Source organism: Lissotriton helveticus, chromosome 4_1 (genome assembly GCF_964261635.1).
Source record: "Lissotriton helveticus chromosome 4_1, aLisHel1.1, whole genome shotgun sequence".
Lineage (NCBI taxonomy): Eukaryota > Metazoa > Chordata > Amphibia > Caudata > Salamandridae > Lissotriton > Lissotriton helveticus.
In genome coordinates this window covers 403,095,077-403,107,943 of record NC_136063.1, presented here as the reverse complement: position 1 = coordinate 403,107,943, position 12,867 = coordinate 403,095,077, and the positions used below count along the sequence as shown (strand labels likewise).

Genomic DNA, 12,867 nt, shown 5'->3' with positions numbered 1-12,867 from the left:
TCGACGACCTTTGGTGTCTTGCTGGATTTTTTCAGCTCGGGCCCTGATTTCAGCTCGACTCGTGGTTTCGGGTCGACGGGAACTTTCGGGTCGACACGTTGTTTGTGCTCCGTAGGCTTCTTTGGGAGAGTGTCTTTCACCGGATCGACGGTCTTTTTTGGATCGCCGGTGTTTTCGGAGCTGTTACTTTTGGGTCGACAGGTTTGTCCGGCTTCGATGGCTTCGGTACGGCACCGGATCGACAGTTTTTGGAATCGCTCTTCGGCTGCGCTCCCTTGCTCGGCTCGACCGATTTTCTGGGGTCGACGGCTTTTGGCTGAGCGGCCTTTTTGGATCGACGCCCTTGGGGTCGGTGACCTTTTTTGGCTCTGGAACCTTCTTTGGGGCAATGTTACTAGGCCCTGGGGTGTATGAAGGTTTCGGTGCCGAGCCTGAAGGCGGGGCTGTCGAAAGTCTTTTATGATCTTGGCTAAGGCCTGTTGATGATGCCTCGACCGGAGCCTTTGGCGAGGGGTCAATTGGTGTCGGGGGCAGTGTACTCACGATTTGCCCCGACGGGAGTTCGTCTTCGGAGTAGTCCTCCACCGTGACGATCTCTAGGTCCGAGTCTTGTGCGTCCGGTAGGTCCTGGTCATCATCGAAGATGTTGTCGGGTTCGGGTGCCTGTCGCTGCATCTCTTGCCTAGCGGCCCTTCGGATCCGTATGGCTTTTTTCGACCGGAACTGGGCGCAGGTCGGGCAGGTTTCTTCCCTATGGTCTGGGGAAAGGCACTTGTTGCATACTGAGTGTTTATCAGTATGGGGGAACTTTGAGTTGCATTGTGGGCACCTTTTGAAGGGGCTTCTTTCCATCGACGGTCGGCTCACGTGGTGTCGAAAAGGCCCAGCGGCCCGCGTCGACGACCGATTCGAGATGGAAGGTTGCATGGAGTAGAGAGGTACCGAATGAGAACAATACCAACGAAGTAGAAGGCCTTTTGGCCTTTAGAAAAGTTTTATTTTGATTCCGAGTTAGAGTATAGGAGTTTGCATCCGAACCCAATGGCGAAAAAAAACAATCTGAGCATGGAAAGGATGCCCATGTGCACTGTAGTCAAGGGGAGGAGTCACCTATCTCGTGATACTTCGAAGACTCTTCCAGGACAACAAAGTGCAATCATCCGGACCCAACACTAGGCGGCGATCTATGCACAGATATGAATTCAGCAGCCCACATGCCTCAAACCTTTGGACCCTTCGACATTCAACTGACGCTGAAGACTGAAGAATCTCCCTTGTGGCCAAGGAGTGACCACCCTGGGTAACCAGGCACCATCCAGCAACTCAACGGCTTGCTTTGCCCCTGTTCCCGCTGGAACCCGAGCACAGAGCCTGACAAGACCTCGACCCCCGGACTCCTCTGACCCCATGCACGACTCCAGCACAGCTGAGCACCGTGGAAGGCGTCAGAATCCGTGGAAGCAGGCAACTTGGAAAGTCTTCATCTTGCTAACAGCGCAGCTCCTGAGGCACCCTCGAAGCTGTGCACTGGGGACTGAGACACCCCGACACCGAGCTCCACCTGCACCGAAGACCAGCCCTCCACACTCCACGAGATCTGCGTGGGGCCCTTCTGCTGGTGTTCTGCTCGACGCGTTGTCCGGTTGTTGGCCCTTTGGCTAGTAGCCCTCTGACGACGATCCTTGAGAAAATCCATCGCTGGTCTGGTTGCTCCAGACTGGCCCTTGCTTCCCTGAAGAGGTGAAGTACCTCAGACCATCCTGGTCTGCACCAGAAGCCTTTTGTGCATCCTACGTGGGTTGCCTTTGCTTAGGCTTGTTGGCTCCAATCCGGAAGTCGACCCCTCCATCTGCGAGAACCTTCGTGGGACAGCTTCTCTCCAGCACCTGGTCGTCCTCGACACCTCCTGGTCCGCGTGGCTGCAACGACAAGCTTCACATCCACACCTGATTGCTCCTCGACAACATCTGGTTCCTTCCTGGTTCCACCCGGTCAATGGCTAGTGACCTAGACTCTGTCCCCTCTGCTTTCAGGTCTTCTTCAACGCCGATCCACCCTTGGATCCACCCAGACATCTTCCTCCTGGTCGCCTGCAGCATCTTCTTCCGCAGCTCGATAGGAAACAACGAGAAAACCCGACACACTTTGACACCTATGCACCCGCAGCCCGTGGGTGAGGTAACACGAGTACTTCGGTGCTCCTGTAGGGATTGACTATCCTAGTGTCCAGTTTTGCTAGTTGTGTAATCCTAGTTAGACCGGAAGTGTCCTAAAACTTAATTACTTACCTTTTTACGTCCCGATTGGCTTTCTATTGACTCTCGCGTGGGAGTACTGACTCTGCACGCGCCGCCTGTGGGCCTCCTACTCCTAACCTAAGGGTCAGATAGTGTAGCCCCAGCGATTCCCAAGGCCCTAGGCCTTCTCCTTTCCAAAGTCGTGGTTCTTATACCACTTACTTAGTACATGGTTTTACGCGCACCTAGGGTCTAACTGTAAAATTGTGCTATTTAAAGTATATCTGAGGATAACTTGTTATGTGCTTTTGCCTCTGATCTCATAAAGAGTTCAGAGGAGTGTGTTAGTAAATAAATACATATATATTTTATATATATCCTGTGTGGTGTCCTTTCATATGATATTCAAGGGGTTACATATGGTAAAACAGCTGGCTTTACACGCCCACAAGAGTCTTTTAGCCTAATACTGTTCTGTCCATGCTACCTCTAGGATAGCTGGTCTGTAAGGTTGACTTACAACCATCACCATAAGGGTTGTTTGGACTGGTGCAAGGTGTTCACTAGAATAGTGAACATATACCAGGCCAACTTCTCACACTTGAAACCATATAAGACAGTTGAGCTAATCACTGCTTAATGCTGAGTAATTTCAGCAGTCAAACACTGAGAAGCGAGCTGGACATGCACTAAGGTGTAGAAAAGCAGGAACTGACAGGGGCTAGCTCATCGCATACTGGGAGGCCAATGTTGTGGCCGCAGCTACACAACGCAACATAGTGACGCTGGAGAGCTACAGCAGGGAAAGCGTTTCTGGATTCAAATCAAGCATCTGGGGAACATTCATACAATGAGGAATCTGCAGGAAGAAGTATCCATCAGATACACTACACTAAGCAATTGTGAAAGCTTATGAGCAAAAGTGAAAGCTTATGAGCAAAAGGCAGCCAAATGTCAAGGTGTTTTGAATAAATCATTATTATTATAATAAAATGAACAAGCGGGTGCTGGCACGTAAAATATCTGAAAAAAAAGCTCCTCCATGTCAACCATATATATTTTTTTACACATAGAACAGTATATAAGCTATTATTGTTCATTAAGAAGATTTCAAAATGGAGATTATGACTTCCTGTACCTAAATGATGTCAAAGGCGGTCCTTCACTTTCAGTTAATCCAATCTCTGCCAATAAACTGCTCTTCAGTTGTGCGGCTAAATCATGAGCTGATGGAGCACACTTTGTGCTTTCCGGTTCATCTGTTGGTACATTTTGTTCTTCTCCTTCCTTTTCCTGAGTCTGCATATTCATCACATTTTTTAAATTAGCAGCATACGACATTTTGGTCGGAAGAACCTGAAAAACAATATTCAACAAAGTCAAACAAAATAGATCAAAGACAATTAGTCAATGTTTTACTCACATCACACAAAAACAACTTAACAGCATCTCAGTATCGATCTACAACTAGGACTGAAGAAGAATACAAATTAGAGTATAGTATAAAAGAGCTTCAGTAGAAAGTAGGTTAATATTAGATATGATTATTTCTTTATTATTTAGTGATGGTTTTAACTGAAGAGTAAACTCTGATGAATTTCCTTTGTGACCTGTCTATCGGATGCTATTGGCATATCCTTGATGGGTATTGTTGTTTACCACTAATGTTCCAAAGATAGAATACTGGAGAAGTCCAAATCTGATACAAGGTATTCCTTTTAGCCACTTCACTTTTCAACCGTAGCCAGTGTGAATGGATAAGGCATATTAGAGGAGGGGGACAGGGACTGGGAGGTTAGAAATCATTCAGAGTGACCTTAAAGAGAACACTTAATTTAAATGGCCAATCAATGTTTTACCCTACAACAAAAAGTGCTTTAATAGGGTAGTAGATAGTACTGTTAAAACTAAAAGTCATACAAAAAAAACAGGGGTCTCCTTATTACCCCAAATGTCTCTAACAATAAATCTCTAGTGCTAGAAACTTACCTTTTTACAAAACTGGTCCCATGGCTAGTGGGATGATAGTCTTTTTTTGGTAATACTCAATTAACCAGATGAACACTTTACTTACCTCCGGCAAAGCTCGTTCTGTTGAATAGTCTTTATGACCACAGACTTCTCCACTTCAGAAAATCCACTGGGCACCAGACTAAATCCAGAAACTTTTCATGGTAGTGCTCCAGCAAGCCACTAGGTGGCGCCACACTGCTCTGCATAGGCTTCTTTTAGCATTAGAAATAACAGAGCAGGGCTAGATAGAAGCACCACTTCTGTGCGCCGACATTATCTTGCTCGAATCTTTCCCCGCCCTCAGACGCGGAGCACAATACAAATGTCGGTACCAGTGTGCACATCTCTAATTTGGGGCTTTTTTAGATGACAAAACAGGCAACGGGGAAACACCAAAGGCACATCTCATGCAGGATGTGCACTGACACCTGTATCGGACAGCTGCGGCATGGTTGGAACCCTGTAGTTTTTAGGCAGGAACATGGTTTCTTTGCACACTGAGTTTCAATATACATACACACACACACACGTGCACACACACTACAGCTGGAGGAGTACAGCGCCAAGAGAATGTCCTGCAACTCCAGCAAGTTGATGTGAAGCCAGGGCTCCACCGGAGACCAGAGCCTTCTGATCACCAACTTTCCCAGGTGACATTTGTGAGAAAGTGCCATCTTTCTTGCATTGGTATGCCCCCACTTATTTCTGAACTGCTGATGTGCTTTGACTGAGTGTGCCCTGGGTTCCTGCCAACCAGGTACCCAGGGCCTGTGTTCGTTCACTAAAACTATGCTGAAACAAAAGACCCAAATGGCATCTCTCGCCACCTGTCAGCCCCTAGTAAATGGTACCCTAGGTACCCAGGGCATGGTGGCCAGAGAAGACCCCTGAGGGCTGCAGCACTTATTGTGCCACCCTCAGGGGCCCTGTACCCTGGCACCCACACACTGCCTTTGCAGGCTGATTGCCTAAGTACATAACTAAAACAAGAGTCGACATGGCCCACACCCCTGTGTACCATGCCCCCAGAACCCACTGCCCTGGCATACTTCAGTCGCCCCTCTAGCTGGGTGCCCTATGCCAGAGGTGAGGGCACAGGTGCATGAGCCCTATGACCCTTTAGTAACCAGGGCCATTCCTGGGCACTGCAAGTGCAGTGATGCTACTAAGAGTATATGGTGCTGGGAGGTTGTCACTACGTACTCCCCAGCATCATAATGGCTACACTGAAGACTGACAAGTTTGGTACCAAACTTCTCAGCACATTAAACCCGCACTGATGCCAGTGAGAGATTTAATGTAAAATGCACCAGAGGGCATCTTAGAGATGCCCTCCAAAACCCGAACCTATAATCTACGTCTGGGCTGAGTGGCTGCAGAGGCTGCCACACAGCAGACATGTTGCTGTACCCCTGGGTGGGGAGCCCCCGCTCTCCTGGGCCTGCAACAATGCACATCCGGGGTGAGGTGCTAGGTCTCCTCCCCCAGGATGGGCAGGGAGGGGAAGTTTCAAAGGCATGTCGCCTCTGAGAGCTTATCCACACCATTTGCTGTACCCAGAAACTGGCCCCCACCAGTTCTAACCCCCACTCTGGCGGGAAGACTGGCGGGAAAAAGTACATCAGGAAGGGTGTGCCAACCTTTGCCAACTCCACCCCTCAGGTGGAAGAGGCGAGGTGAAGCACGACCCCAGTCTCCGGCCATCTTGTAGATGGGGAGCCCTGCCCAATTCCAGCTAGGCTCCTGCCCCCCTCCCACAGGAGAGGAGCAGGCTAGGGGGTGTACTCACCCCAGGACAGGGACCCATTGGTCCCTGTCCTTGCCCTACCTGTAACGCCCTTACATTTAGTATTTAGGGGCTCCCTGAACCTTCCTTCTTCAGATTCCGATACCAAAAAGAATAAAGAAGATCAAGAAGAAGAAGACCCGCTGTGCAGCTTCTAACAGGAAAACAACAACTGACTTGGCCCCAGCCCTACCGGCCTGTTGATCCTGGAACCTGCTCCTGCCTAAAACCCGGCGACTCCTGCGGACAGCAACCTTGAGACACCTAGAGGACCTGCCTGCCTTGACCCTCTTGAAGATTGGGACTCCCCATCAGCAGAGGCTCTGCTGCAAAAACTCCCCTGGTGCCAGCCAGGAAGCTCCGAACCAGCCCACTCTGCACCCGCCGAGCCCGGGCCGGGCCCAACCGAAACAAGACCACGAGGACGTCCCCCGGCGACTGGGACCCGAAGTCCAGTGCCCAAAGACCCTCCTCGACGAACCAGCCGATGCCTGCAGACTCAGAAACCAGGGGCCACCCAACCGCGACCGGATGAGGGTAAGCTTTTCCGACACCCCTGCACCCGGCACCCTACAGCCTCCTGTGCCTCCATTTGGGGTACCTACCTGTGCTCCAAGATCCCAACTTACCTCTCGAAGTGCTGGTCGCCCCTGGAGAGTCTCCGTCCCCGAGACTGCAGCCTTTGTTCCTTTTTGACCCTTCCCATTGGATAACATTAAGCGCCCGATGGCTCAAAAGCACCCTGCACCCAGCCGCCCAAGTGCCGCTGGTTGTGACCCCTGTGTCCTATCCTACTTCCCCCTTGCCCTGAGCAAGTGACCTGGAGCCCAGCTCCCACAGTCGCGTGGCCTGCTAGCCAGCAGCCACCAACCGAAGGCCCCCCTTCCCTCATTGGATATCATTGGGCCTACCTACCTCTGCACCCGGCCGCCCCTGTGTCGCTAGGATTGAACTTACTGTACTTACCTGACCCTGGGGGACCCCTGAGTCTATGCCCTGAACCTCAACTTCACCAACTAAGTACTCACCTGGAAACCGGTAATTTCCTTACCTGCCATTGGATAACATTGACCCATTTTGACACGAAAATTTTTTAAGTGTGAAGTTTTGAAAACTGAAAATATTCACATACAATCAGCCAAAGTCCGAATTCCGAAGTACTCACCTGTGATCAGGGGAGAAGCCAGTACTGTACCTTTCAGCCCAGTACTGAACCACAAAAGTAATCCCTAGCGGGGTTACTAGTAATCTGTATTTTCTTCATAGGAAACCATTGTCTGCTTTTCTACGAAATGTATTCTGTCTTCTTTTGAAAACTTGAAATATTCTTTAAAAATCACACTAAATACTGAAACGCAATTACCTACCTGTTTTGAGTTAAGACCCCGGTGCTGGCCCTAGGAGACCAGTGCTGGATTACAAAAGTAACACGATCATACTTTACCTGCAACCTGAATTTTCTCCCATTGAATAACATTGTCAGATTTACATTGAAAAGTTTCTAAGTGTGAACTTTTAAAACCGCTTTATATTCATGAAAATTCACTACAGTGACTGATACGTTTTTGCTAATCTGGTTTCAGCTTAGACCCCAGGACTGAATCTAGGATCTAGTCCTGGGACTATCAAAGCAATCTATATAGTAATCAACTGTACTTACATGTTGAAAACCCATTGAGCTCAATGCTATAGTGTGTTTTAGGATTATGTTGCTTACTGTCAATACTGTATTAATTGTGTGCACAAACTTTATTGCTCCTTTGCAAAGTAATTACATGAGAGAACTCATAACAAGAAAGGAAAATGCTACTTACCAGTATGCATCTGTTCTTGGCATGTAGAGCTGCAGAGTTACACACTGTGCATAGATGGCCACCTAGTGGTTGGGCCCGGATGTTTGCAGTGTGTTTTGTCGTAGAAAAGTCTTTGGAAGTCACAGGATAGGTGACTCCTCCTTTGGATGACACTGCGCATGGGCATTGGCTCATCCCCAGATTGTTTTTCGACATTAGGTAAGTGATGGAGCTGTATAAAAGGTAGTGATGTCCATGTGATTTGTATCTAATTAAGATAATAAGGGAACAGATAAAGGTAGCCGGGGAGGCGGGTGGGCGTGTGTAACTCTGCAGCTCTACATTCCAAGAACAAATGCATACTGGTAAGTAGCATTTTCCATTCGAGGCATATGAGCTGCAGATTACACACTGTGCATAGATTGTATAGCAGTACCCACACCTAGCGGCGACCACCAGTATCTGTTGCAGTAGTTTAAAACTGTGTTTTTAGTACAGCCTGGCCCACAGTGGCTTGTTGTTTAGTTTACACATCTACACAGTAATGCTTTGTGAATGTGTGCGGTGTAAGCCATGTAGCTGCCTTGCATATATCTTCTAGGGGAATGTTCCCTAAAAATGCCATTGAAGCCCCTATCTTCCTTGTAGAATGGGCTTTTGGAGGAATTGTTAATGTACGTTTGGCTTTGTGGTAGCATATTTGTATGCATTTAACAATCCATCTAACGATCCCTGATTTTGATACGGGGTTGCTTTTATGTGGCGGTGAAAAAGACACAAAAAGTTGTTTTGTTTTACGAAAAGTTTGTGTCCTTTCGATATAGTACAGTAATGCTCTTTTGACATCTAAGGTGTGTAGAGCTCTTTCTGCGACTGTTTGAGGCTGCGAGAAGAATACGGGCAGCTCAACTGATTGATTTAGATGGAATGTCGAAATGACTTTAGGAAGGAATTTAGGATTAGTACAAAGAACCACTTTGTTATGATGCATTTGCAGAAAGGGTTCTTGAATTATAAATGCTTGTAGGTCACTACCTCTTCTGAGAGAAGTAATAGCTACTAGGAACTTTCCAGGTTAGGAATTGCAATTCACATTTATGTAATGGTTCAAAGGGGGGTCCCATTATTCTTGTGAAAACAATGTTTAAGTTCCACACTGGTGCAGGTGGCGTTCTGGAAGGAATGATCCTTTTGAGTCCTTCCATGAAAGCTTTTATAGCTGGTACTCTAAAAAGAGATAGATGTTGCCTATTTTGTAAGAATGCTGCAATGGCAGCGAGGTGTAGTCTGATAAATGTGTAGGCTAAGTTACACTTTTGAAGGTGTAATAGGTATCCTATGATGTGTTGAATAGACACGTCTAAAGGATTTATTTGGTTGTTTTGGCAGTAGAAGACAAACCGTTTCCACTTAGCAGCATAACATGCTCTAGTGGTGGGACGTCTAGCTTCTTTGATAACGTTCATACATTCTGGAGGAAGGTTAAGGTAACCAAACTCTATGACCTCAGAAGCCAGATCGCTAGGTTGAGCTGAACTGGGTCCGGGTGTCTGATCTCTCCATGGTTCTGTGTTAATAGACGTGGAGATAGGTTTAGTTTTTGGTGTGGTACTACAGACATCTGCAACAGCGTGGTGTACCACAGTTGTCTGGCCCAAGTTGGAGCGACTAGAATGAGCGTCCGGGAATGTTGCTGTAGTTTGCGTACCACTAACGGAAGTAGTGGGAGAGGAGGAAAAGCGTACGCAAATAGTTTTGACCAGTTCATTCATATCGCATTGCCTAAGGACAATGGGTGTGGGTATCTGGCGGCAAAGTTTGGGAATTTTGCATTTTCATGGGTGGTGAAGAGGTCTATCTGAGGTTGTCCCCACATTTGAAAGAACGGATGAAGAACTTGCGGATGAAGTTCCCACTCGTGGATCTGCTGTGTTTGTCGACTTAGCAGATCTACCATAGTGGTTTGTACTCCTGGAACGTGTTGGGCTAAGAGGAAGATCTTTAATGGCATAGCCCATCTCCATATCTGCTGTGCTAACAGAGAGCTGCAGAGAGTGTGTTCCACCTTGTTTGTTTATGTAGTACATAGCTGTCATATTGTCTGTGCGGACTAAGACAGCTTTGCCTGAGACCCGAGTTTGAAAAGCTTTTAGGGCTAGAAACACAGCTAGCAACTCCAAGTGGTTGATGTGGAGTAACTTTTGTTGCGGTGTCCACCTGACTTGCATGGTGTGATGCAGTAGGTGAGCTCCCCAGCCGGAGAGCGATGCGTCCGCTGTCATGACTATTTGAGGAACTGGCTCTAGAAACGGTCGCCCTTTTGAAAGGTTTTTGGTGTTCCACCATTACAGAGAACGAGGAGTCCGACCGTCTACCAACACTAGGTCTGTTAGTTGACCTTGAGCCTGGTTCTATTGGCGTGCTAGGCACTCTTAAAGTGGACGCATTTGCAGCCTTGCGTGAGGTACTACAAATATGCAAGACACCATAATTCCTATGAGCTGCATGAACACTCGAGCTGGTAGCGAGTGTTGCGGTTTGAATTTTGTTGGGAGAGTTTGTAGACTTGTTATCCTGGCTGGAGAGGGATAAGCTACTGTTAGTTGGGTGTTTATTGTAGCGCCGAAATACTGTTGTATGTGCGAGGGTTGCAGATGTGATTTACTGTGAATCCCAAATCGTGAAGCAGTTGAATAGTAGCGTGAGTGTGTTGTACACACTGGCTGTATGAGCTGGCTTTTATGAGCCAGTCGTCTAGATATGGGAAGACATGAATGTGTTGTCGTCTTAAGTGTGCAGCTACTACTGCTAGGCATTTTGTAAACACCCTTGGCGCTGTTGTGACTCCGAATGGGAGCACTTTGAACTGGTAGTGCTTCCCGTCTAGCACAAATCTGAGATATTTTCTGTGCGCCGTGTGGATGGGAATATGGAAGTAGGTGCCCTTGAGATCTAGGGTGACAAGAAAGTCGTTTAGTACCAGAAGTGTAAGGACTTGTTGGAGTGTGACCATGTAAAAATGATCCGACTGTATGTAAATGTTTAGAGGTCTAAGGTCTAGGATGGGTCTTAGAGATCCATCCTTCTTTGGTATTAGGAAATATAGGGAGTATACTCCTTTGTTTTTCTGGAACGATCTCTATTGCATATTTTTGCAGGAGGGATATTACCTCCTGTCTGAGCAGTGTTAAATGTTCTTGTGACATTGGACGCTGCTTGGGTGGTATGTTTGGGGGGGTGGATGTTAGTTCTAGACAGTAACCTGATCGAATTATTTGGAACACCTACCTGTCTGATGTGATGTTTTCCCAGGCTGGCTGGTATAGTTGAAGTCTTCCCCAGACAGGAGTGGAATGCGGCGGGGGAAGGGAGTCATTGGGCAGGGGTAGAGACAGAGCGGGAGTTGTTATTTTTACCTCTGCCTTTGTTATTGTTACCCCTGTAACCACCCCTTTGGTAGCCCTTGCCGTAAGTGGACTGTGTAGGGGTTTTGTATGAGGTAGAAGGTGTATCTGAACAGTATCCCCTGGTGGCACTTCGATAGGATGAGCGTCAAAATGAACGTCTGGGAGCCTGCGACTGCAGGGCTCCCATAGATTTGGCGGTATCTGCATACTTTTACATTTTTTCAAGTGATACATCTACGTTACGTCTGAATAAGTGTTGCTCATCAAAGGGTTGATTAAGAATGGCACTTTGTACTTCAGGCTTGAACCCTGATATGCGTAGCCAGGCATGTCTACGTAATAAAATGCTGGTGTTAACTTCCCTAGAGGCAGTATCTGCTGCATCAAGTGCACACCGAATAGAGGTGTTTGTAATGTTTTTCCCCTCTTGGATGAGCTCATTTGCTCTATCCTTGTATTTATCAGGGAGGTGCCTCATTAATTCTTCTAATTCGTCATAATGTGCCCTGTCGTATCTGACTAATAATGCTTGTGTATTGGCAATACGCCACATGTTTGCTGCTTGAGACGCCGTTCTTTTCCCTGATGCGTCAAGTAGCTTAGACTCTTTATCTGGTGGTGGAGCTTCCCTTGATGTTTGTGAGTTTGCTCTCTTGCGTGCATTGGAAACTACAAGTGAGTCTAGCGGTACTGGACCTTTAATATATGCTGGGTCTAAGGGGGCAGCTTTATATTTTTTCTCTACACGAGGGTTAATGACCGGAGTTCTGACTGGGTCCTTGAAGACTTCAGGAGCATGCTTAATCACTCCTTTAAGCATTGGTAAAGTGGATGAGAACCTTTGTGCATTATCAAAGTGTGAGAAAGTGGCATACTTTCTTGCCTTGGTATGCCCCCACTTTTTTCTGAACTGCTGATGTGCTTGACTGGGTGTGCCCTGGGTCCCTGCCAATCGGGTACCCAGGGCCTGTGTTCCTTCCCTAAAAAGAAAAGCTATGCTGAAACAAAATACCCAATTGGCACCTCTGGCCACATGTCAGCCCCTAGTAAATGGTACCCTAGGTACGCAGGGCATGGTGACCAGAGAAGACCCCTGAGGGCTGCAGCACTTATTGTGCCACCCTCAGGGGCCCTGTACCCTGGAACCCACACACTGCCTTTGCAGGCTGTGTGCCTGAATACAGAACTAAAACAAGAGTCTACATGGCACACATCCCTGTGTGCAATGCCCACAGAACCCACTGCCCTGGCATACTTCAGTCACCCCTCTAGCTGGGTGCCCTATGCCGTAGGTGAGGGCACAGATGCATGAGCCCTGTGCCCCTATAGTACCCAGGGCAATTCCTGGGCACTGTAAGTGCAGTGATGCGATTTAAGAGTATATGGTGCAGGGAGGTTGTCATTACTAACTCCACAGCACCATAATGGCTACACTGAAGACTGACTAGTTTGGTACCAAACTTCTCAGCACATTAAACCCGCACTGATGCCAGTGTGGGATTTAAGGTAAAATGCACGAGAGGGCATCTTAGAGATGCCCTCCAAAACCCAAACCTACAATCCACATCTGGGCTGAGTGGCTGCAGTGGCTCGTTAGGACTAGACTACTGAACCTTTAGATTACGAGCAGG

The 12,867-nt window shown here is 47.7% G+C and overlaps 1 protein-coding gene across 19 annotated transcripts in view; it reads right to left on the bottom strand.

Moving 5' to 3' along the window:
* The window catches only part of UBR5 (ubiquitin protein ligase E3 component n-recognin 5), a 2,132,574-nt gene that overhangs the window by 601,775 nt on the left and 1,517,932 nt on the right, over window positions 1-12,867 (bottom strand). For all 19 annotated transcript variants that reach the window (XM_078686916.1, XM_078686920.1, XM_078686919.1 and 16 more), the window contains one exon: window positions 3,376-3,593. In XM_078686916.1, coding sequence (XP_078543042.1) covers window positions 3,376-3,593 — 218 coding nt within the window. The remainder of the gene's footprint in view (window positions 1-3,375; window positions 3,594-12,867) is intronic.